Raw genomic sequence first — 26,608 nt, forward strand, 5'->3', positions numbered from 1 at the left:
TGCATAAATATTTACATATGTTATGTCATGCTAACAGGCAAAGTTTCACAGGAAATAATCATTTTTTCAAGACATGAACATAGGGGCTGTTTTTAAAATTAGAAAGAATAACATTATTAAAAGTTACTCTTCTCTGTATTTTTTTACATAGAATGTCCTACTTAGCCACTGAGACAATTTTTAAAAATTGCGATACTGATATTCATGTCAATCCCACAAAATTCTTTTATAAAGAAAATTCTACAACAATCTGATTAATAGAATTAATATCAAACCAAAGAAATGTACTTTGGAAGCCAGTAGATTTACATTACTCTCCGCTTTAACATGCTTTGCCCAGTTGATTGATATGGGTTGTCAGATTCAAATGTATATATTGAGACGGACATTTTGCAACACTCTGTAGAGCTTCAGTGAGAAAACTATTGCTGCTCGTGTCATATCACCATCCATTCTGGAGCCCGCTGAAGATTTGTCAACAAGGCAGGTTGATAAAGGAGTACCGGTACAGCTCAGAAGAGCTAATATGGGGTCTTTCATTACAGATTTCTCCTAGTAATGTGCACCGCTGTGCTCATCAGTCAGCCCTTGAGCCCAGCAGGAACTGGAACTGGTATGTTTGATGCCATATATTCAATTTTGGGATTTCGAGCCATCAGACAATTGGCTTTTGTCGTGAACGATTTCTTTTTGAATGTCAACTGGGGAAGACAGCTTTTCTGTAATCGAGTAACTGTAACAATTTTTGTAAATCAAGAAAAATGGCTGCTAGGACTTGTCTATTTCCTTTCTATAGATCCAGCACTACTCTTTTTCTAGGGCCTAAGTCCAGCTAATTCTCTCTATATACTTAAAGGCGATTTATGGTTTTCAGAGGTCCTAGTAGCTCCTGTATTCTTTGCAATACTTTTTCCATTATGATGATCATGTTACAGTAATACAACAATCTTCATATTCAACAAGTTTTCCTCACATTTTTCTGAAGGAAAAATAAAATATATGGATTGGATAAGTAATATAACAATATCTCTTGCTTGTTTTATAGACTTAGATACTGTCTATGTGTAGGCACTGAACAGGCCTGTTTTTCTTACCATGTTAAGCAGTCCCCTGCTATAAAGCTACAGAGCCAACAATGTCATCTACATTTTTCTCTGGATCGTCCCAAGATTTTGATCTTCCCCTGAATAAATCTCATGTTAAACTTTCAGTATTACAACATAGAGAAGGAATCACTGTTGTCCATAGAAAAGCGTGTAAGTCTTGAAAAGGTTTGTAGTCAGTGGTGATTTTGAACTTACTAGGAGTCCACAAATATCTTCCGATCCTCATGTATGCCCACACATTTTCTAATCTTGTTTGCTTTCTTTGGACAACACTAGTTTTGAAGGCCAAAACCCACCTGTAACTATATGAGTCTTCAGTCTTCTCTTCATCACTATAGTAGTATATCACTAAACATAGATGATACTTTCTGAAGTAGCAGTAGACTTGGGAACAGCATTAAATGCCAGCACAGGGTATAAGGTCAACAAATACTTTAAATCCTAGAAAGCTTGTTCCTTTACTTTATAACTTATCTATTCAGAATTGTTTTTAAGCAACCTGTTAACACCTTGAACCTGTGAAGTTAAGTATAAGCTAGCTCCAGAAATGCATCAAGTATCAAATCCAATTCAGATATCATTAGTTGCCTCCCAGTTCTGTTATCTGAAATCAGACTTACATGTCAGTCAAATATCCTGAGTACTGTATTTGATTATTTGCTGCAATTCATTTTGTTATACTGTATAGTTTTGCCTCTCTTTTATTTCAAGATCTTTGGTTACTTCAAAATTTTCCTGCATTACTTTGACTCAAGCAAGTAACATGTCATCTTTCAGGACAAGTATCCATTACTTTTCACTTTACTTGTACCTTTACCTTCTTCACCCATAGCTGAGATTATCACCCAGTAATCACCCAACTGACAGGCAGAAATTAAACTTTGCTTCCTTTATACCTCTTTAAACTGCCCTGGCTGTATGAAGATACAGAGAATTGTATACAACTTTATTCATTCTGATATACTTCTTTTCACTGTGTTGTCCTGTATGTTCTTCAGTCTGGACCAAGTTCAAAACATACTACTGAATTTTTCAAAAAATTCTCAGAATTTCCTCTCTAAAAACTTGCCTTCAAACAGGCACAGGGGCAGCTCTTTAATGCATCTGAAGCTGTTCACAAAGACTTGGCTTAGTATAGACAGATCAGATTGATCTATGATAGATTATTCAGGATCGCTCCGAAGAAGGTAAAGATGTCAGACATATATAGAACATTTACAGTGAGAATAGAGCTTTGGAGTACACCAAAAATCTAACTGTCCTATTACTGAATAGTACCCTGGACTGCTTCAGTATGAAAGCAGGTTTGATCTCCTTAAAATCTTCAATTCCTGTCCCAGAAATAAGTGTCTGCTTCCTCATATCTTTCTCGTGTCTGGCCAGGTAACCAGTGTTTCCAGGAAATGCCTGTAGTTTGCCGCCTTCTTCTTCTTCTTCTTCCTCTTCTTCTTTTTTTCCTTATTGGAATCATCCTTACTTCTTCTGCATCTTCTTGACTGAGTACTATTCTTTTTTATTAGCTCTCAGTCATACCAATTGCACTGCATACCTCAGAGACAGCTCCAGCATTAACTTCAGCTTGCCAACAAATTTTTTATTTAAAATTACAACTGTTATACAATTTCTTATATGTACTTTTCTAATGACTCAAAGGCACTTTGTTCTGACAATGCCTCCCCCTAAAAGATCTCAAACTTGCAAGCAATGCACATACCCTTTGACAGATAACATCATTGGTTTATTTCCAAGAATATCATTGCTGTTCTTATCTCTTTACTTTTCAAAATCCATAAATATCTTTGTATAAAACAGAACATAAATTTATGCAGTAGAAAGTCAGGTTTCTTTACTGTAAGGCAGTGTGCTCCTTATAAGTTATTCCATACATTTGTCAAGCTGAAAGACCTTTAAAGAGAGATGCTTTGGAAATCACATTTCTTCTTCTTTTTTCTTTTTCTTCCTCTTCTTTTTTATTTTTGTACTGCTTCAGAATGAATCAACTATGACACCATATGCTGCAACAATTGCTGAGAATGACAGAAATAATATATTATTCTAAAACTCAACAAAAAATATAGTTAAATTAAGGAAATTTTTTTCTCCCTAAATCTCTCTGGCTCACTGAATGTCTCATTGCTTTATTTCTATGCAGGCTCTTCCCAGCCTTCCTTTCACCATGGCAGGCTTCTTGCCACCAATTGAGAGAAACAGGAATATCCTATGGCTACTGCTGGAAAAACAGAGCTGGTGGTGGAAGACTGGAAAAAATGGAGGTGGGAGAATCCTCCACCTATCCATCCATATCAGTGATGCCATCTAATTGAAAGACCGTAAGAAGATTTACCACAAGTCCACTGAAAACAAGGCCACAGTTAGAAAATACTATTTTTTTACATAGTGCTAAATACACTAAATACCAACTCCTATCAGATGACAACTTTGCTACTTTAAAAATGCAAATTTAAAAATAACAATTAATTTAAAAATTGGTATTAAAAATACCAATTTAATTTTAAAATATCAATTTTTGTTACATCACAGCCTACAATTTATATGCTTCTCAGAGCAGAAGAGATACTTGCTCATTGCTCTGTTCAGATGGGTCAAGTTACTAGAATTGTCAAGAGAAATTTACACTCTTTATTTGAGATTAACTGGATATGGATATCATCTGGCTGAACAAAAAGGATGTCTGGTTATGCTGTAAGTGCTGAAGACATGTTGCATACCTAGGCTTTTATTCTCATTACTTAACATGTTGCTTGGCTACCACATTAAAATTGTCAGCAGTGAAGAAACCCGCTTCCTTAAAAATAAAAAAAAAATAAATAAAAAAAAAAAAAACAAGGCTAACTCTTCTCCAACTGAAGTGGGGATTTTTTTTTTTTTTTTATGAAGACTTATCTCTGAAATTTTAATTCAAAACTAAGTTGCTACGTTCACACACTGGATAACAAAAAGTATAGTTGCACAGACAGTTCTCGAAAGATTCTGGGATGCTTAATATTGGAGTGCCTTGTAGTTCTTTAGGTGTAACAAATGTCAGTCCATATTTGCAAAAGTGTCCAGAGCGTAGGCTAGGATTCTCGTGCGCAAACGGCCGATAGTCACTTCATCATCTTTCAGTAGGCCCCGGAGTACAAAGTTAGGATGCTGATCGCTAGGTAAAACAGGAGCATGCTTGGCAGCAGCAGGTACTTTCCAAGCAGTTAAAACCAAAGATCTTAGGAAGCCTGAAATTTCCTCAGCAGCTTGCAACCCTTAGAAGACAACGTGCGTCCGAACGGGTCAATCATTACAGCAGAATGCAGCGACACTTTCTAGCACGCTTCTCCTGTGGCTTCAGATGTAGAAGGTGGGATCACATCTGCGGTGCTCCTGGACAAATCCGTACCTCCGTTTTTCCGCAGACTGTGCTGTGCAGAATCCAGGAGATTCAGTTCCGAGAATAAAAAAATGTAAAAGAACAAACCAAAACAAAACAAACAAGAAAGATCTAAAGGAAAAGCCCAAAGAAGCCAGGAAAGAAGAGTTTGAGCTACTGAGAGGTGCCCGCCGGCGCTCCTAGGATGCACAGGCTCGTCCTCGCACGACTCGGATCCGCACGAACTTCCCAGCCAACAGAAGGCAGCAGCGGGCTCGCAGCCGCTCGGCCAAGCACGGGTTTAGCGCGGCGGCCCCCGGCGTCTCCCTCAGCCGCCCGCGCCTCCGCGGCCGAGCGCCGCCGCCCGCGGCTCCGCTCCGCTCCGCGCCCGGCTGCGGCGGCGGCGGCGGCACCGCGGCGCCCCCCCTGCCCGCGGCGCGGCGCGGCGCAGCAGGGCGCCGCCCCTCCCGGCGGGCGGCGCCGGGGCCTGCTGGGCCGGGGAGGGGCGGCGGCGAAGGGAGGGGGCGGCGCCCAGGGCGCTGCAGCGCGCGCGGCTCCGCCCTCCCCGCGCAGACGGGCAGCGCCGGCGTCACGTGACGCCCGCTCCCGCTCCCCCCCCCCCCAACCCCCCGCCCCAGCCTCCCCGTCCCCCCCCCGCGCCCGTCCCCGTCCCCGCCCGCCCTGCCCGTCTCCCGGCGGCAGCCGCCCCAGCCCGGCGCCGCGGCCCCGGCAGCAGCGCCCGCCCGGCTCCGCGCCACCGCGGCGCGAGCCAGCCCCGCGCCCCCGCCCCGCGCCGGGAGCCCGCGCAGGTGAGCGGCGCGGCGCGGCGCGGCGCGGATGGCGGCGCCGAGGCAGTGAGTTGCGGGTGGGGTGCGGTGATTTGTGGCCAGGCAGGGGGTGGTGGTTGGGGTGCGCGTCTGCCTGCGGCGTGGGGTGGGGGGCGGTCTGCGGGGCTCGGGGAATAAAATGAATGCGCTCCCCGGCGCGAGGCGCCTGGGCGAGCCGCGGAGCCGGGGCCGCCGTGGGGATGGATATTGCGATGTCGCTGCGCTGTGCGGGCGGTAGTCTGGGAGAGACCGAGGGGCTCGTGCAGGAAGTGCATTGATAATTTGGGACATCTTCTATTGTGAGGCAGAAGAAAGAGGGCTCCCAGCTTCCTTTATGTGTGTTTGAAACTGCTAGGGTTCCTGCTGGTGGTGTGCGATTTTGAAGGGGTAGAAATTTTATCATAAGCGTGTGAAAATAAATACATCCGCAGGGCTGTGAGGGTTGCAAAATCGATCATTGCAGCCGCTTAGGAAAGAATTTGATTCTAGAAATTACGTGGAAATGAAAGGAAAAGATTAATGATGCTGTTAAGTCTGCTTTTGAATTAGAGCGCTTCTACCTTCGGCTGCAGCAAGGTTGTTTTTCAGATCCTTTTTATTTCATCTGGTAATTTGTGAACTCTCCTGGTCTTCCCTGCACCCAGAGACAATGCTGTGTATTTTACACAATAAGGATTCTGCCAAGGATTGTGTATGCCAACCGACCTGCCATTTATTAAGGATTTATTGACCTATGGGTGTCTCTCTCTCTCTCTCTCTCTCTCTCTCTCTCTCTCTCTCTCTCTTTCTGTAATTTGAAAAGGCTCAATTGGGGCACCTGTGACTAAATCATAATTTTTAAAGAATAAAATGGTTGTAGAGGGGCCGGGGAAGCGTTTTAATTCACTGATGAGGCATGGAATGCAATAGCCACATTTATATCGGTTGCTATATATTTCTTGCTGCATGCATACAAATATGCATATACATATATACATAGCTGGGAGGGATGTCTGGTACTTAAGAGCCCATATGATATATATATGTGTGTTAATAAATTGTCCTCCTTTAAAAATGAAACTGTCCCTCGCTTTGGAAATGACTAGACAAGACTGTGCTGTTTATTGACAGCGTCTGAATTATATCGGCTGTAATAAATAGGCAAGTCGGGTTTTTTTTTTCTTTCTTTCTCCTTCTTCTGCCTGTCTTTTTTTCCTTCCTGTTTTCTCCCTTCCTTTGCTGCTTGTCTTTTTTTCTTTTTCTCCTCTCTGCCTTTCTTCCTCTCCTTTTTCCTTCTCCCTCTTTTTTTCTTCTTTTCTTTTCCTCCGCTCTTGCCATTGTCGCGCTGCGCGTTTGCGTGCGAGTGAGTGAGAGGGAGGAGGGCACCGCAGGCGCGGAGGCAGCGGCAGCAGGCAGGGATGCTCCCGAGCTGGGATCCCCCGGCGCGGCGCTCTCCGCGGACACCTGTAGGGATCGCTCTGGCACGCACGACGGGGCGCACACGCGCACCCACCCACCACGTCCCCGGCCCTCCCGCGTCCCCCACGCACGCGGCCGCCCTCGCTCGCACAAACCCTCCGTCCCCTCCTCCCGCCGCGCAAGGACGGCGCGCACGCAGCGCCCCCGCGCAGCCCCTGCCCCGCCGCCGCGCCCCCGCGGCGCCCCCCGCGTTTCCCCCGCAGCGGCCAGCCCAGCGCCGCGGGGACCCATGCACGCACACCCACGCCGTGATGCCCCCTGCGCCTCTCCATCCCCCCCCCCCACGCAGGCACACGTACTGCCGAGCCGCTTCCCGCGGCGAGCCCACGGGCACGCGCGCCGTGTCCTACACCCTCACGCGCCCCCACCTCAAATCCACTCCCCTTCTTCCCCGCCCCCGCTGCACCCGCACCATCTGCCACGCGTGCACACGGGGCCACACCGGTGCCCACGAGGCACCTCTCTCGTGCCCACACCCCTTTGGCGCACACTCGCGCCCGCAGCTCCCACCCGTGCCCGTGGCGCTGCTCGTGCCCAGGGCACGAGCGAGGCAGGGCCGGGGGCGGCCGGGAGCTCCTTGCCCGCAGCCCGGCAGCGGCGGGAGGGATCGTCTGTGTCCCCCGGGACAGGCCTTCCTCCTCCTCCTCCTCCTCCTCCTCCTCGCTCTCGTCCGCCGCCGCCGCCCCGCGGGCCGTTCTGGAGCTGTTTCGGGTGCTGAAGCCCGGCCGCTGCATGCGGGGCGGCAGCAAGGTGCGGGGCCGCAAGTGAGGATCGCCCCTAGCTGCAGATAAAAATAAATAAAAATAATAAAAAAAATCTAGAAACCAAACCAAACCAGACGGCGTTAATTAGGCGCCGTGCAGCTGTGTTGGGAAAGAGCCGCTGGGAGCCGCGGGCGGCTGTCCCGCTCCTGCGACTGGCCCTTCTGGGGCATTTTTCTGAAGGAGCTGTCGGAAATACCTCGTCTTGCACCAACATTTGCAAGAGGGGGCTTTTGCTGGGGACGAGCAGGACAAGTCTCGGGGGTCCCTGGCAGCCCAGCGATACCCAATGCTTTCTGCCAGTGGTTGGGCATTGCTGACCTCTGCTTATGAAGTCTGGGATGTCTCCTTGCCTCCTTTTTTTTTGTTGCTCTTGCCCACCTTGCCTATGAGAAATAATAAAAATAAACGTGTTGACATTTAAAGGAATGAAATTAAATATAAAGAGAGAGTAGGAGGTGACTTAGCAGCTCTGAACGTGTCAGGTGCAGGCAGCTGAGGTGTGTGCCTGTTTTAAAGCAGGCTTCACCCCAGCAGGTTTGTCCCTGTCCTCTCTTCCCACACACACCCACACCTCCCCCCTCCCCACAGTGCCCCAGCAAAGGGCTCGGCAGCAGCTTTGGACATGATATTCTGCCTAAGTGCTGCTGGCTAACAGGCAGGAGGAAGGTGAAGGGGAAGCAATGGGTGAGGGAGGTGTCAGATATTCTCCTCCGTCAGAAGAGATCCGCTAATCCACACCTTCCAGAAAAGGTATAAGGACTCTGGGGAAGAAAAGGGTCGAGGAGAGCCTTTAAGCTGTGCAGAAATGCTTTGGATGCAGAGACCTCTTCAAAGGAACATAGTGAACTGTGGCATATATATTATTTTTAAATGGGGAGTTGTCCTCTTAAATAAGGGCAACTAAGTATACATACATGCAATACTGCACCACACTCAGAGGACTAACACCTGGGATCAGCTGATCTGCATTGTGAACAATGTCAGCATCAGAGCTGACTTGAATTGGATCTTCCCAGCCATAACAGAGAATTTCAGCAGCAAAAGAAACCAGGTGGCAGAGAAGAATACAGTTTGGAATTTTCAAAAAGCTTTCTAAGAAACCACTGCAATTCTCGCTCACCCCATGAAAATAAACCAGCAGGTATGCCACGTACGGCTAAGCCTGCCGGTCCTTGCAGGGAGCTCAGTCCACCTTATATGTTTTTTAGCTGTATTAGAAAGAACTAGAACCAGGCTTAGTAGCATCATCTGCGTTAACAGGACCTTGTAGTTTCACCGGCACTGATATTGCTATAAATAAAATGAAATAAAAAGCAGAATGAACAACATCTTTTCAGGGCCCTTTTCTCTTTAACATCCGTCATATAATATTAAAATATGCTACTAAAATATTTGAAAGTTTTGGAAGGGTAAGTAGTTTATGTATAGATCATACCATAAAAATGTAATCTAGTGTAAGCATATACGTTAAGATTTAAGTTTGGCACTGCAAGATGTTATGATTTCTCAGTAATTCCAAAATTGCAGCAGCAGTTTATTTGCCTGATGTTGAACTACAGTTCAAAGGAAGAATTAATCATAAATGCGTACTATTGCTCACTTTTATGATTTAACTTGTTAGTAGATGTGGTGCCTTATTATTTTGTTTCAATTCCTTGCAGATTAAAAACAAAAACAAATACAGGAAATCCAAGCCCTGGATCTTGGTTTTGGCCTTTTGCAAGCAAGGAGAAGAGGAGCTGTCAGGCTTTGCATGTCAAGTAGCCACTCGGCTGTTTGACAGCTTCTGGGTTTCAACCCCGTTGGGATTGAGGCAGCTCAGGAAACGGTGAGCGATGAGTCCTGTTGCCTGCTGACGCTGCTCCAGCACCATGGCAGGCCGTCCCTGAGCTGGCAGGAGGACCTGTCCCAGGAAGGCAGCGCTGGGATTCGTAATTGGCTTCCTGGGAAACTACGGCCGGCGGCTGGGATGTAAAGCCGGCGGGAGCGCGGGCGCGCGCCGCACGCACTGGGGATATCGCTACAGCCTTGCCGAGCTCGTGGATCCGCTGGGAGAAGAGTTGGGTCCCGCCTTGCGCCGCGTTTTCCTCCCGCCTTGGTGATGTGGGCTTCGAGTAAAATTTCTGCCGACTCACCCGCCGCCAGACGCAGGGCCCAGCAGTGAGCCCGCCGGCCGGCGCCTTCCTCCGGCGGCCCCTCGCCCGCCCGCCCATCGGGCCGGGGCAGGCGGCCCCTCAGCCTCCCCGGCGGCAGCGGCAGCGGCGGCGGGCGAGCGGCGCCCGTCAAGATTTTACCCTGTCGGCCCCCGGGGCCCCCGCGCCGCCCCCCGCCGGCCCGGCCGCCCCGCTCGCCCGCCCCCGGCCGCGCAGGATGGGGGCGGCGCTGGTGCGGCGCGGGGGCTGCCTGCTGCTCTGGCTGGCCCTGCTGCTGGGCTGCTGGGCCGAGCTGGGCAGCGGGCTGGAGTTCCCGGGCGCCGAGGGCCAGTGGACCCGCTTCCCCAAGTGGAACGCCTGCTGCGAGAGCGAGATGAGCTTCAACATGAAGACACGCAGCGCCAGCGGCCTGGTGCTCTACTTCGACGACGAGGGCTTCTGCGACTTCCTGGAGCTCATCCTCACCCGGGGCGGGCGGCTCCAGCTCAGCTTCTCCATCTTCTGCGCCGAGCCGGCCACGCTGCTGTCCGACACGCTGGTGAACGACAACCGCTGGCACGCCGTGGTCATCCGCCGCCATTTCAAGAACACGACGCTCATCATCGACCAGGCCGAGGCCAAGTGGGTGGAGGTGAAGTCCAAGCGGCGGGACATGACCGTGTTCAGCGGCCTCTTCCTCGGCGGGCTCCCGCCGGAGCTGCGGTCGGCCACGCTCAAGCTGACGCTGTCCTCCGTGAAGGACCGGGAGCCCTTCAAGGGCTGGATAACGGACGTCAGAGTCAACTACACGCAGGCGTCGCCCGTGGAGAGCCAGGAGGTGCGGCTGGACGACGAGCAGAGCCGCCTGTGCGCCCGCGAGGACGTCTGCCGCAACGGCGGCGTCTGCTCGGTGCTCAACGACGAGGCCGTCTGCGACTGCTCCCGGACGGGCTTTCGCGGCAAGGACTGCAGCGAAGGTAAGGCGCCCCTTCCGCGTGCCCTCGCGCTGCCCGCCCCTGCCGAGGGGCTGCGCCCGCTCTCGGCCCTCGGAGCCGCTGCCTGCTCCGCCATCCCGCCCCGGCCCCGCGCCGCGAGGCTGCCGGCGAGGAGGAGGAGGATGTGGTTCGGGCCCCACGGCAGGGCGGCGAGGGCACGCTGCTAGCGAGCGGCAATTCGTTTTGGGAAGGGGGGAGCGATGGCGGGGGCAGTTTTAATGGTGGACGTGCAGGGGGGCTCTGGGCTCACGTCCGTTTAGGGCAGGGGAGGCCCAGGGCCCAGGCGGGCCTGACGTTTGCCTCGGTTACGCCAATAAAACCAGTGATTAATTTGCGAATTGCTTAGTTGCTGCTGGGGGGGAGCGGGATTAAGGAGAGGACTGCGGTTTCCCCCCGATGTGAACGATGGCGCTTCACGATGGATTCGGCGATCTACAGCGCCCGTCACGCAGGCAGAGTGGAAAAGGGAAGGGGGGAGCATACGCTCCAAGACCACCAGACTGCCGAGCAGTGATACCGAGGAAGGGAGAGTTTAGAAAAACAGCCCTTTCCCGAATCCCATCTCCAAATAAATCACCGAGTAAAATCTGGTCCGTGTTTAGTGCCCCCCACCCCCCTTGTGCTTGGCGACTGGGAGGAGTGGGAACATTACTTTGCAGATGCATGTAGGACCTTTTTTATTGTTTTGCTGGTAAATGTGCCGCTGCTTGCAGCTACTTAAGCGTAGAAGAGCACGTATGTTATGTGCCCGGAACAGATTTTTAAGGTGTATGAATGAAAGAAGGCAAAATATATCGAGGAAATAATAATCTCCACAGCAGAAATTGAGACCTAAGTGTAAACTGTAAAGGTGCAGATAGAAAAAAGGTGATACATCGGCCAAGTGACTATCCTCACTGAGTGGCTGAATGATATTTATGGCTGAATAATTTGCCTTTCTCATTTCTATCAAATTTACTCGCTATATAAAAGGAAACATCGTTTGTGACTGTGCTTTATTATGTAACACCTTCTGTCCTTAGTGTCAATACTCAAACACTACAGTCATTCTGCATTCTGTTTACTTTTTCAGCTGTTTAGCTTTCATCTGCCATTTGTTAAAAAAAAATCACATTTTTAAATAGGTTTCTGATAAAGAGAGAACAAATGGTAGTTTCAGAAAATAATAAACTTACCCTTCAATAGAAAGCAGTCCAATAAATGGTAAGATGAAATATCTTAGGTAGTTGCCTAAGATCATATTTACTTGAATGTAAAATTTTAATATGTGGTACTACATAATACATAAGAGTATGTAAAATACTGAGGTGTTTTAATATCTTTGAGTTAGGCCCTACTATAAACCAAAAAGAGAATTATGAGTTGTAACAGTTTAGATAAAGTAACAGTGGTCATTAATACATTATTTTGCCTTAATATATATGGTATATTAAATCATAATTTATTTATTTAAAGTGATTTTTGAAAGTGTACTATTTATATGAAACAGTTTATATAATTGTATATAAAATGAAGTGTAAAAGGAAATCTTATCTTTAAATAATAATAAGATTAATAGCTATTTTAAAGGAATTTTTATGATTGAATGGTAATGAAATTATATATTTTATGTATGTCTATACACACATATAAATATAGTTTCTGTTAGAATTTACAAGAAGATGACATTCAAAATAATGCTTAGAATCTCCTAAATTAGGCTAATATCTGGGCTTCATTCAAACACTAGTAGTTTTATAATTGACCTCAGCAGGATCGAGATTAGATCCTCACATGTCTTTTGTCCATGAAGAAGCCTTATAAAATAATAGCAAGACATATAATTTTATTGTACCTTTTCAACAAAGGATCGTAAAATATCCAAATTCTGATTTCATTAGAAATGGAAGGCATTTCCACTGATCAGAATATGATTGGGACTAGGCCTACAGTTTATGTTTATTGATTGAGAAAAGGTAATAACTGAAAGTCAGATCAGTCAGGTTTTGATGAAGGGATTAGTAGCTACTCATATGTGCTACAAAGATATTGAACTAGTTTGTAAATAATGATTTAATCTTCTAAGAAATAGAAAAGGCAAAGGGACAAGTAAAACTATTATGTCTGCCAAGAAATAATCCTTGGCTATTTACATTTAATTCCTTGTAGTTAACATAGAAATTATGCTGTTAAGTTTTGATCTTTTGTTCCCGGAAGGTGTAAATTTCCCACTAGCTTCAGAGGGAGTTTGCCATTCCTGGAAAAGGAAGATCGAAATCTTGGACTGCGATGAGCTGGGGAAGTCAGTTCTGAGTTTCCAGTCTTTGTCTTGCTTTGCTTTTTGACTAGAAATGGTTTAGATGTGAAAAAATCCCCAAACCTTACATTTTAATCTCAAATTATATTCTTTTTTATATATCTTTTTTCCTGGTGAAAAAATAGTCATTAAATTCTATTCTCCTTGGAGATTTTTTTTTTTTAGTTTTGATTTGGTCCTTTGACCCTTCTGCATCTCTACAATTTGACAAAACACAGAGTTGCATAGTATAATAAGGATGTTAGAAAGCAATAGTGATATAATAATAATATTTCCAAAATTTTCTATCCTGACTTGCACATTTAAGAGATTATAAATAACTAATTTAAAGAGTCACTATTTTAAGCCTTAGGATGCAATTTTTCACAGCATTTATTTTATTTTCTTGAAAAAAAATCTGTTTTTTTCAGATGTGCACCTTATAAAATGTCTATAGTTTTTCCTGAAAAAAAGTTTTCTTATAATAATAAAATTACTTCACCTAGTGTTACTTTGAAAAATCCATAAGAATATAAGTTATTCCCAGTAGGCTTAAATTTCCCTGTACTTGTCTAAATCAGGAGTGGCTTCATTTACATTATCTGAATTACACCAGTGTAAAAACAAGTTAAGCTACCAAAAAAACAGATGTATGGTGTTCAGTCATGCTATTTGTTTCAGCGGAATCTACACTCTCTTCAATGGGAGCTTTGGGATGAATTACAGAAAAAGGACAGGAGTTTTGCTTGGGTATCAAAGGATGTGCAATCCATAGCATAGAAAAATATCATCCCTAGCAGTTTTTGTCTGTTAGTCTATATGTTTATGAATAATGACACTATAAGACAGTATAAGACAGTACAAGTACAAGACAGTCTTCTAAAGGAGGAAGTAAAATCTGCGTAGTCCTGAACCATGCAAGGGAATATTATTTCAAATGATAATAGTGGCTTAGTAGAAGGAAAAAAATATACAAAATCTTAATACATTTTGTTAGAAATATGACTTGCATTGAAATATGCCCTGATTAACATATCAATTTTCTGATAATTTTTTTACAACCATCACAATCTTATATTCAATGAAAATGATATTATTCCTTGAAATGAATGAAATGGATATGATTTGATTTTACAATAGAGTGAACTGTTCATTAAAAAGACCAATCATTAAAATCTACCCTTTTAGTAAAGTAAGTCATGGTTCTAGAAAGAAAAGAAAAGAAAGGAAAATACTCAGTTAATATCAGTGAGGCTTCATATTTCTCTTCCCATTTTTCTCCTTATGTTAAAATTTCAGAATAAAAAAACTTTTTAAGTATTAAATTACACTAATAAAATAGTGACCCCCTGGCTTTAGACAGAATGTACACATATAATTTTCTTCATCTACATTTATATATATAAAAAAAATCTTGTCCAATGTTCTGTCTTAGAAATAGTCAGATACATCTGAAAGAGAAAATAAAAACCAAGTAATACATTTTGATTTGGGCGAAGTTTCTCACTGAGCCTAGCTTCTTGTCACTTCATGCCCTTATGCTTTTCTGTATCTGTAACTGTTAGAAAAAATTACATACAGCAAGTTTTATCCTTATAAAATATTGCTGGCCTTTATACCTCAATATTACCTGTTTGCAGTGACCACTAGAGGTAATTATTCTATGAATTCAAAGGCTTCCTGTTTAGAACATATTTAACTATCCTAATGAATTTCTGTTTCGTGGAAAAAATGAGGACTGGTCATGCAGCTGTTCTCTGTAAGAGATATCCCTCCTTTTCAGATATTCTGTCGTTGATTCCAGCAATGGTCTGAACTGTGAAAATGATTTTTTAAGGAAGCAAATTCCAAATGTCTTAGGCTAGCCAGCATTTAATGTGTGTGTTTGGGTTCTGAATATATTGCGTAAATCTTTGTTGTGCACATTTTCTTCTTCATGTTAACTTTTTAAAAAGTCATTCAATATTTGTGTTTTTGGATATTTTTCATGTTTTAATTCTTTCAATTCTTTCATGCCTTGGATAAAACATATGAACATATTTTGACATTAATTATCTTTTGTGAGATACATGCTTGTCTGCAGAGCAATGCCACTGAAGTCATTGCACATAGTCAGTTTTACAAGAGTAAAAATAAAAAGGGGATAAAACCCCTTGTTTTTATCATTCTTGAATAGTTAGGTAAATATAGTATGGGATAACAAATACTGTGAGCAAAACCTTCCTTTTGATTTACACTTCAGATTCTTTGTCTACAATATTCATCTCTATTGCATGATTTGTATTTGTTCTGCATGCTGAATTCTTTATCACTGCCAATGGCCACTGGGGTGATGTTGACTTAGGAGGAGGGATAAAAATCCACTAGAGATTGTGCTAAGATTCTGTTGTATTTACATGATGATTCAATTTAGTTTTAGTAAAAAAGCTTTATTATTATTTAATATTTTTTAAATAGTGGAGTTTTTTGGCAGGGTAGAACTTCTATGGCAGATAGTCAAATAATCCCAGAGTCTCGCAAAATGTTTTAAATCAGTGCCCCTTACATTCAGTTGTATGTAAACAGAAACTTCATGTCAGTTTAAAGCTGAATTGTGCTTCATTTTCCTAATGCAATTGATACATTATTTTGTTTGCCAGGATTTTGCATTATAAGATATTGATTTGAGTATCTGCCTCTCATGTGAAATCACAGCAATTTAACTACTATGTCAGTGGTAGTTAGGAAGTGACAGTCTGTTTTGTATTAACTTCTAAGAAGGCTACTTGTTGAACACTGCTAATCTTTTCAAAATACTGATACTGAAATACTTCCAAAAGACCACTTACGCGTGTAGCATTCATCTTAGTACCCCAGATCAGTAGTGTTTTACATAGTGAGGTTGCTTCGCTTTGCTAAGATGCAAGGCCACTGCCAAGTTTGATCCTACCTAGCAAATTATAGGAGGCTAATATGCTAGAATTTACTTCTAACAGCCTCCAAGCTTGTGTTAGATTGGTCATATAGTCAAAATTTCAAAATTATATAATGAAATTATTTATATTTTAATGTAATTACATTTCAAGGCTTACAGCCATTTTGGACCAAATACAGTTGATCTTTTCTCAGCTGCAGGTTGGCTACCACTTAAATGGAAGGTTTCCTAGAAATCCTTTTACTATAGATGCTTAGCCAAGGAGTTGTGGGGAAAACATTTAGATTACAGAACGTATAATTTTATCCCATCATCATTACTGACCTGATAGATGGGAATGGGGAAACAAACTAGGAAGTAAAAACAGTTCTTTACAGAAATAACTTGAAGCTGAAGGTAACTTTAACATACGCATCTCTAAGTGTTAATGCTTCTTTTTATAAACATATCAAAATTGTCTGGTGATTTAAAAACAAAAGAGTTTATCATACTTTTGTTGAAATTAATGCGATGTTTTGTCTTCCAGAAAGCTTGGTGTTATATTCATAAAACATGAAACTATGCCAGCTTCTGGAAAAATACTTTTCTGGTTTACTGCACTTTAGTTGAAAATTGTATACCTTTATAAAAGCATGGTTTTACAGAATAGTGAAGGGCATACTGAAGTGCTGTGTACCATGTTGCACCTAAGGAGTAAATTGCGAAGACTGAAGTAACATTACTTCTAGAAATTATTTGTTAGAAAGTGACAAATATATAGAATTAACTGGCAAAAAATGAGGCTACATGTTGTCTCTAATACCTTATTAAAGTTATTCTACTGGTTAATCTAGTTATTCTCTTCTGGGATCATCATTTAATCTTTTACTAAATAATTCAGTGCTCCACAAAGATGAGACTTTCTTTCTCCCGACTGACACTTTCTCCTTCTATACTCTGGTGATGGTGTCTGACTTTTCTAGCTAGACTGTAGTTACAGATGGCAAAGTCGCTCTTTCAGAGCTATGGATTCTCCTCTGCCAAACTAAAAAGCAGTTATATGTCGTGGGTTCATGCTGGCGTCCTGCCATTCTCTTGGACCTTGGAGTACTCGGTAGAACAGATGAGCGCTGCAGTGCACTAAATACCCATGGCAATGAACGAAGTAGGAAAGCACATGATTTTGAAATGACATTGATTTCTCTGTGACGCAAGTCAGTTCACACCATTTCTTGTTTGTTTTTTCCATCCGTACAGTTAAATTAGTGACACTCCATACAGGAGTTTTGGGAGGATTTTCTTCCTGGCTGTCAGCCAGAAAAGATCAGAATTTCCATTAGGCTCTCCACTGTGTAGTCAATCTCTACCATAGTACATCCTCTTCAGTCTACTGAACTGATACTTATCAGCCCACTTTGAGGTTGCCATCACTCCTACTGCCTATCTATCCATACCAGAGTACTCAGAATATTGCTTTTTTTCCCGTGCAAAACTGGCCTACAGTTTCATACATTCTATTAATCTGTCTAGATACTGGAAATGATGTAAGATGCCAGTGCCAAACAGATTTCCCTTGACAATTCAGCTCTTCTCGTGGTTATAACAGACCCTGTCCTTTGCAATGTTACGGCACCTGTACAAAAGTCACTCTCATTACTAGAAAAGGATCAAAGATCTAAAGTCTGAGGACAGTGGAGAGCTCTAGCTATACTTAATGATCAGACCATTTTCAACATGATATTTATTGAAATACTATGTTGCTTTTGGATACTCTTTGCTATTGGATGAGAAATTTGGGGGAAAGGGGAAGGCAGCCCAAGCCTTGTTTGAGCTTACAACAAAATAAGAGGCGGAGTATGCTGGCAGCTTTCTGTAAAAACAGGACTGTATAGTAGGATTTTAAATTTCTGTAATTTTATGGAGTTGTTTAGCAACCTGGAACTGTTTTGTTAAGTCTTAATAAGCAGCAAATTTGACATCTCATAGATGGCAAAACAAAACCAAATTCTGTTTTCATTTTCCTTTGGAATCAATTTGAAGTCCCATTGATTCAAGTTTAGAATTAGGGCAAACCTAATAACCTGCTGATTCCAAACTTATTATTTGAGTGGGAGTATGAAGGCAGAGAAGATCTAGGGCGAATTAAATAACCTGCTGATTCTGACTGTAGTATTCATCTGGGAACATATATAGAGAAAAGACTTATATTCAGATATTTAAGCGTCGTCGTCGTCATCTTTTTTTTTAATTTAATGCATTCTTACGAGCCATACTATGTGAGTAAAGTTATGTGACTAATTTTGTTTTACATTTATGAGACCGTATAATCTGAGGGAAAATTTTGTTTTACTAAAAAGTGGGAGGTGTATTCAATAGAATCGTTTTTGCAGTTGCTGCCACTGCAAATTGTAAAACAGCATATTTTGCCTGTGTAGGTGTTATGTATCTACAATGCTATGTGGGTGTATAAGTCACAGATTGCTTTTAATCTGTAGCACAATGCACAAGATCTTAAAATGAAAAGATCTGACTTTTTGGTGATTTCATTTAAAGAAAGGTCTTGTTGTTTAAAGGCAGATGAACCAGACTTACTCTTCTCACAGTGATATCTTCTCGTAATTAAGAGAACACGTACTGCTTTTATGGAGATCACTGACATTATGCTATGCGCTTGTAGATATGGGTCTCAGTTCCAAAGTTTCAGAATCACATCTTCATGGCTGATACAGAATGACCTTCAGTTTGATTTACTTTCCTTTCTATGCTTTTCAGTTTTAACAAAAGATGTAAAAATGATACTTGCATGAAAGGAAGTATTTCCATTAGGAAAAGATTATACATATTTTTTATAAATTATATATACCTACTTTTTTAAAGACGTGTAGAAAATCACATAATTAGCGATAAGACATGTGGTAAGGAACTGTACTCAATATTGTAAATTTCTTTGGAAGCTTATCGTGATTCTTCATCTATTCCCAAAGGTGACAGCAGAAATATCCGTACAAACACGTCAGCATTTGTACGATGGGTGTCTAGAGGACAATTATGATGAAAAGTACTTTGCTTTATGATCAGTTACAGCTTTATGATGCAAAGATAATATCCATTATTAATAAAATGTGACACTCAGACCCTAATTCTAGTAAAATAAATGCTCTACAGTCTTTTCAGGAAAGGTGCTCTCTTTCCTAACTGAATAATTTGGAATCAGTAAAAATAATACAAAAAATTTTTGAATTCTCTTACGCAGCAATTGACTTATTTGTAAGATCAGGCTCTTGACCTAGAAGGTCCGGGAGACATGAGGAGGAGAGGGTAGTGAGAGGGATTGCTGCTTCTTCTCATCCATATACACTGCTCTGTTTAAGTACACTGAATATCAGATGAGTATCTATAATGGGCTGGAAGGTTGCTTTGCATGATATCATACTGTAGAAAAGCAGTGGCATTTCTTCATGAAGTTTCCAGAAATGCTAGTACTGACATTGTTATTATTAGCTCTGTTTCTTTTTGAATCTGTTTTTTTTTCCCCATTTTAGCTCCTCAGAGGAGAGAGAGGTGAAAATGGATGATAGAAACCAATAGCTGTATGTCATTTAAGTTTTAATACTATTGTGCAGCCATACAAGAAAATACTTCTTTGCGTTGGCCACCTAAGATTTTCTAAGAACTGCATAATGCCCTCCTGCTATATTCTCACCAGACAGATGTTGCTGTACTTCCCTGGGACTGAATCTCTGTGAAGTTTGTTTTCTGTGATGCTTATTGCAGAAAAATAATTTCTGTGATACTATTACTTTGCAAAGAACATGCTTTTAGAACGTACATTTTTGCAGAGATAAACTGCGGACTGTCTTTCAGCATTAGACAAAAAGAAGATCTGTCTTGTTTGGTTCAACATTTACTGAAGAATTCTGAAGACAGATCTTATATTCATGCAAAAAACATTCCTGCTTAAGGTGTTATAAGGGAAACACCTATGTTTTCCTAGTAGTTTATCAGAAAGACAACGTGATTTGAATATAATTCCTTCTTGGCCAAAACTGCAATCTGCTTTCCATCAGCTAACTCAGTTGTGGTAATTTCTAGGACTTTCTGTTTTGCCTTTTTGTCTCTCCTCTTGCTCCAGAACATTTGGAGGAGATGCTGCGATGAATTTAGTTGCAGAGCCCTGATGTTATGCTTGTACATATATGGCTGTTAAACAGCTGGGACTGGCATTATAGGCAGCCATACACTAGAGCTGTACAATACTGGTTTTATTTTTTGTTTTCTTCATTAAAACTTTTGAAATTCCAAAATTAAAGAAATCATGCATCAGTTTCAAAATTATGAGAAAAAAATTTCACATTGTGTCTAAAAAACTAAGAAATTCCCAATGACAGAGAAAAGTGATTTAAGTTTTGACTTGTTCATGCAGATGCTCTGACAATCACGTTTTTAATATTTGAAAATTTTTAGTATTGAGGGGTTTTGTCTATGTTCTTATCAGAGGCTGAATCCTGTTTTGTTGTTTGAAATACCACTAGAGTCTTTTTTTTTTCTGTCAAATATACATTAAAAATATCTCCATCATTCAAGTTGATGAGTTAAAAATGACCAGTATTCCATTACATATTATCCCACTGCAACACATGAGTCATACTGGTGGACCTGGTAAATCTGGGAACACAAAAATATTTACAGTAATGCAAGTGAATAAAATTTCCTTCCAATTTTTCCCATACTGAAAAAACACAAACATGTCTAATGAAAGTATAAAAATAACAGTATATGTAGAGGGCATGACAGGAATTCAGAATTAAGGAATTCAGAATTAAGGCTACATTCAGGAATTCATGACAGGAATTCAGAATTAAGGCTGCATTCACTGAGTGGTGACTTCCATCTTTTTTTGTTTCATGTGTTTAAACGTGAAACTTGTCTCTGTTTTATTCACATTTATGTGACAAATAACAAAAAGCAGTCAGCGGTTCTGTATCTATTATCATAGAGATATATCTAACTATAAGAACTATATATATCTATATAGAAGAACTATATATATATAAAATAACTATATATATATTCTATATATATAAGAACTATATATATATAATCTAACTATAAGAACTATAAGTTTTTTCTAAGAACTTACTAATATGTAGTTATTTTGATATTACACTTTCATATGGGCTCATTACTCCTTGGAAATCCTAAATATTTAAAGGTGAACGGAGAGCAAATTTTGTTGTTATTCAGCTTTGCTCCTTCTTAGCTTTACTTTTGAAGTTGTGAAAAAAAGTATATAAATGTCTCTTGGAAACTTGGTTCTTGCTCAGCTTGAACTCTCAGTGACTTCAATTGAGCTTTGGATCATTCAGAGAATGTAGAAAGGTGCTGAGACTTAACAGGAATTAATTAACTAATGTTTGATGGAAAATACAGACTTCTTTAGAAATCATATATATTGTTATGGACAATATTTCTAAAATACTGCTGTAGGTTTGTCATATTCAGAATCTCTTAATCAGTTAACAGAGTAAAATCATTACTCCAGGTACTGGACTAATAGACTTCCATATTTGTGTAAATCAGGATTGATGCCTCTAAAAGTTAACACATGTAAAATAAGAGTAAGACCAAATCAGCTCCTCTAGCCATTAAAAAAAAAGTTTCAATTATGTTAATATAAAAACACAAGACCTCTTGAAACAACTGCAATGTCCAAACAGGATTAACCTTGCCCATTACTATATAGTATTACTCTGTGATCTTTTTAGAGATTTCGTTTGTCATTCAGATGCATAGAAACATTTTGCCAACTCAAAAATGACTGTTAGAAAGCTTTTCTAGCTTGATTTACACACATATGTGGTACTAGTAATTACTTATTCCATTCTTTTTAATTTGTCCATATTTGTGCAGATATCATAGAGACTGGCAATGCAATTTGCTCTTTAAAATACGAATTAGTGACTAAAAAAAATCTCATACTTTAGTCCCACTTTCCACCATTGCTGAGATGACTTATCCTGTATTAAAGTGCTTGTTGTTTCAAAATAGGCTGTTCTTTCATTTACATGTTTGAATCAATCTTCACGCTCCTTTTCATTATCTTAGGTACCCATTTGGTGCACAGATTTTTAAACTGGTGCTCAGTAGGGCCAGTTTTCTTCTTGTCTAATCAACCTAACTCATATCAGTCTAACACATAAGAATATATTACACTCAAAAATCTGTGTTTTCAGAATTTTATTAAGTTTGTGAAGTAAAGCTATGAACTGTCAGGACAAAGAATACTGTATAGCTTTAATTTAATCCCTTTGTGGGCACCCATGATGAAACAGTCTTTAATTACATGATCGTATACCACTTTTTCCACAAGCCTTCTGCCTCATTTAGTGCATAGACTGGGTAATAATAATAATTTCTTCAATTTTTTTTCTCTTTGCTGTTCAGTGTATAGCCCTGAGCCTTATTTATTGTCTGTATTCAAACTAGCTCTGAAGAGAAATTATTAATTTTTCCCTGGGTTTTTCTGTAGTTCTCATAAGTATACTGTCTGAACTACTGTACAAGTATTAAAAAATACACAGTACCCAATGAAAGATGACAGATGCTATTATTCTACTTGTAGAGAAGAAGTGAGGCAAAAGACATTGTAATTTTGAGTAAACAGCGTGACGATTTTCCAAGTACTTCACATGTGCTATACGTACACTATAACTTCAAAGCGCGGTTTCCATAGGCACTGCATCTGCTGGGATATCCAGTAAGATAGGCACCCAGAAAATGCAAATGCCCTGCAAAGCGCAGAAAATGAGCTCGCTCAGAAAATGCCTGGCTTTAAAACCCTGAACAAAATCGTGTGGGACGATTACAGCTGAGGAGAGGATGGAACGTATTTCTGCATGGCAGCGCTCAGCTGTCTGTGCGGTGAGGTACAACCCCGCGGCTGTTGGGCAAGGACTCTTCTATCGCAGCGTCAGGCGTACAGTTCACAGGCACAACAGGTTTCGTCATTGCTCAGTCATTACTTATTGCCAAGATCTGTGTACAGATCCCGTTAGGGACCCTCTGGAGACAATTGCTTTAAATGGTGTAATTAAAAGCTGTATCATAATGCATGTGAGTACAGAGAATGGATTTAAGTTACATAGAAAGCTTTATTTGTCAGATATGCTATTTTGGGGTGATTGACTTTGCAACCTGAAGAATGTTCTTTCAATGTAGTAAAATATGTGTGTGTGTGTGTGTGTATATATATATAGTATATATATTTTTTTAGGTTTTTAAAACTCTACTCTCACTCTTACATCTCAGGCCCAGCCATTTTCTTCTTTGCATTTTAATCAAAAAGCCTCCTTTCATAGTGTCTGTTCTCAGCAGGGATGTTACTGATGGATCGACAGGTTTCCTGCTCCAGAAAGGGGTGGCTGGACCCAGCACAGGCTGCAGCAATCTGGTTTCTCATAATAGGAATAGCCTGCTCAGGCTCAAGTTAAAAGTATGCACAGTCCAAGCAATCTTTCAGGAATTTACTGATAAAATCCAAGACATCTCCATGAACTCTGTACAAACTGGGATTTTTCAAGAAAGTTTGCGACTTGAACACATTCTGGCATGTTTTCAAAGGTTTGGCAGAAGGCTTAACCCTGAAAATCAAATCATTCCTCCTTAAACGGTTTCTGCTTCAAAATATGACTAAAGTCAAAAGGAATCAGAATGGAAATGAAACTTACTTAAAGTTCCCTTGGGGAGATATTGCTGCTAACATAAATGCCAATTTTTCAGTTGAGCTATTTTTTTGTGACTGAATCAAATATATGTTTTTAAGGCTGAAAGAATAGTGGACTGCCTTACTATAACTGAGTCCCTCTCAATTTTCTTTAATTAGCATAAGTGATCTTCTTCTGTAATGTGTGCCTTATAAAGAAGGAAATCAAGCAAAATATAAAGAATATACAAATTGTTTCTGTACATTTCAGAACCATTTTTGACAAGAAATGAATTGAGTTGACCTATGAGAGATCCATTTCATTCTTTAATAAAATGCAAACGTTGTATTTGCAAATCTATCTACTTTTGAAAAGCTTTACTTAGAAGTGTTTCTTAAACTCTTTATGTAAAAGTTTTAAATGGATGAATAGTATAGCCTATATACTATATACTACCTAAGAGCCAGAAACACAGGATTACTTTCTGAACTGACCAGCCTTCATTTTTAGGATGCTTCTGTCTTTATAAGAACGACATTAATAAATATCCCAGGAACTTGCAATACAGCTTTTATTAGTTATCTCCTTCTTTAGAAATTGATACTTTCTTTACTTCTCTGTTGATGTAAATATTTTACAATTAAAAATGTGAACAAAATGAAAAATAATGAAGATTTAAAATACTTATTTCCCTTTTCCTTTTCTCCTTTCTTTTATAATCACTACTATTTTGTAACCACTACCTTATCCTATATACTACTTTGACTATTAAGCATGCAAATAAAATCCTATTAATATTTTGGAAAGAAGAAGTTGAAGGAAAGATAAAGGAAAGTTGAAGGAGAAGATAAAAGAAAGTCACAGTAGAGTGCCTAATAAATTTATTTAAAATTGCTTCATTCACATATAGTCCAACTGTGTTTGACTGGATTACTTACGTGAATAAGTTCCTGTTCTTGATCCCCAGTATAAATTAATATACATACAAGTATGTTGCAGATAACCATATATATTTTAATAATAAAATACGACTGTTTACAAATATATGAATATTTTATATATTAGCCCATGACACTTAATCACCTAATGGGATTTTCAGGGATATTCATGCTTATTTTTCAAACTAATTTAAACAGAACTATGTGTATGAAAATGAACAGAGAAGTTGTAAAAAGAAAAATGTTCAATAGTCTGAAAATCATCATTCAAAAATACTCAGATAAAAGCTAAAGTACTGAATTATTGCACAATCAGTTAAAATATGTTTATTTATAAAGTTGAAGACACCACTATTTATATTTTCATGTACTTATAAAGATTGTACCCGGTGGGTAGTCTTACTAGACCCATCTTTAGAAATGCAGTTGTTTTCTAAATATTAGTAAGTTTAATTTCAGACATATAAATATAATATAAATATAAATAATTTCTGTTTAAGCTCATTTTATGACTATTTTTTCACCTCTTTGTTGCATTTTCTATAAAACAATTGCAATGTTATTCTCTTTGGGCAACCTTTAATTTTGCAGGAAAATAGTACCAGTCACAATCAAATCATAGGCCTCTGCAGTCCTATATAACGTCCCTAAAGGCTGTTTTTTGCTGAGCGGCAAAGGAGGTATAAATTAATGCGATCTGATTTTACTGTCATTTAAAATATGTCTCCAGCTCAGCATTACTCCTCTGCAGACTTTTTGTCTTTTGAAACATAGAATATGAACAACGATGCAAGAGTTTCTTAACCTGTTAGATTGGACTATGAGATTGTAGGATATCAGCAGGAATTAAATGTATTGACATTGTCACTAGCATTTAATCTACTATGCACACTGAGTACATTTCTCATAAAAACAGCTTCTGTGATCATTTATAACATTCATGTATTTAATAAACTAGTGCTGTAGCTTGGTCCTGGTAGGGTGGTTTGGGTAAACAGACATTATTTTCTGGGAAGGATTTTGTTAAATACGTATCATTTGGATCAAACAGTTATTCATGCAGTTATGCCAGTTGATCCAAAGGGGCAAATGGAGAGGAATTTTTGACACTTAACATGAACCGGCATAAGAGGATCCAACCTCTTCATCTGCTCAAAAATATCAGAATGGGACATGCAACTACACTTTCTCTTACATTGGTTTGAATTTCTATCTATATAGCTATGATCGATTCCTGAAAACACTGTTGCTTATTAATATTCTGTCCAGAAAAATTATTTAAGGAAATTGTTGGAATTATTTAAAAGATCTTTCAGTGATCTAGAACATATTTTTCCTGGTTTAAAGGAGTCTGTATTCAAAGACAGGGAAGGCTCCAAAGATGATGCCTAACATTTCTTTTAAACTATGTCTTAATAGAAAACCTCCATTTTCTGTGCATCGATGGCATCATATTTAAATCAGATTTTGGAAAACTGTTAAACTCTCAGTACTGAAATTTTTCATAATTTTCAGAAATATTTTTAAGACTTTCTTTTGCTACATTTCAAACTTTTTTTTTTCTTAGTATTTAGTATTTCACCTACGTTTCGATATGCCTTGGTTTTCTCTCTGGCTTTATACAAAAATCAGCCCAAACAACTGGTAATAAAATAAGAGACTGGCAATACTGTTAAAACAAATCATTAGTAACTAAATAAATAATATTAGGAGAAGAATGTAACAAAAATACTAGAGATATTTTTAGGTATCACAGTAATATTAAAGCAAATTACTGGTTAATGGATGTGATGTCATCTGCTTCATTATACCTGAAAGGTGCACAAAGTCATCCTACAATTCATGGTTCAGGATGTTGTTTGGTAAGAACTTTTCTCTGCTTAATCTACATCTAGCTGTTCTGCTCTGAAATGTTGGATTCCTTCAGAAAAATCATTTTAGTGATAGTAGTGACCTTTGGTTCTTGGGTTTTGGGGTTGGATTTTACTTTTTGTACAATTTCCTGTAGTTAAGGAAAACTTACTATGAAAGAGCCTTGTTTCAGCTTTGGTATTTCTTCTTCTTGAAAAAATGGATCCTTCAGAAATGATTATATCAGATGAATGGTACACATCTGGAAGCATAAAATGGAAAAAGGAGAGATGAAGGACTGA

General features: G+C 40.4%; 1 protein-coding gene across 1 annotated transcript in view; it reads left to right on the forward strand.

The window, feature by feature from the left end:
• Positions 1-9,889: 9,889 nt before the first annotated feature.
• The window catches only part of LOC134138080 (neurexin-1-like), a 72,016-nt gene continuing 55,297 nt past the window's right edge, over positions 9,890-26,608 (forward strand). Inside the window, exon 1 of the mRNA XM_062571292.1 lies at positions 9,890-10,628. Coding sequence (XP_062427276.1) covers positions 9,890-10,628 — 739 coding nt within the window. The remainder of the gene's footprint in view (positions 10,629-26,608) is intronic.

The sequence above is a fragment of the Rhea pennata genome, chromosome 3 (genome assembly GCF_028389875.1).
Source record: "Rhea pennata isolate bPtePen1 chromosome 3, bPtePen1.pri, whole genome shotgun sequence".
Lineage (NCBI taxonomy): Eukaryota > Metazoa > Chordata > Aves > Rheiformes > Rheidae > Rhea > Rhea pennata.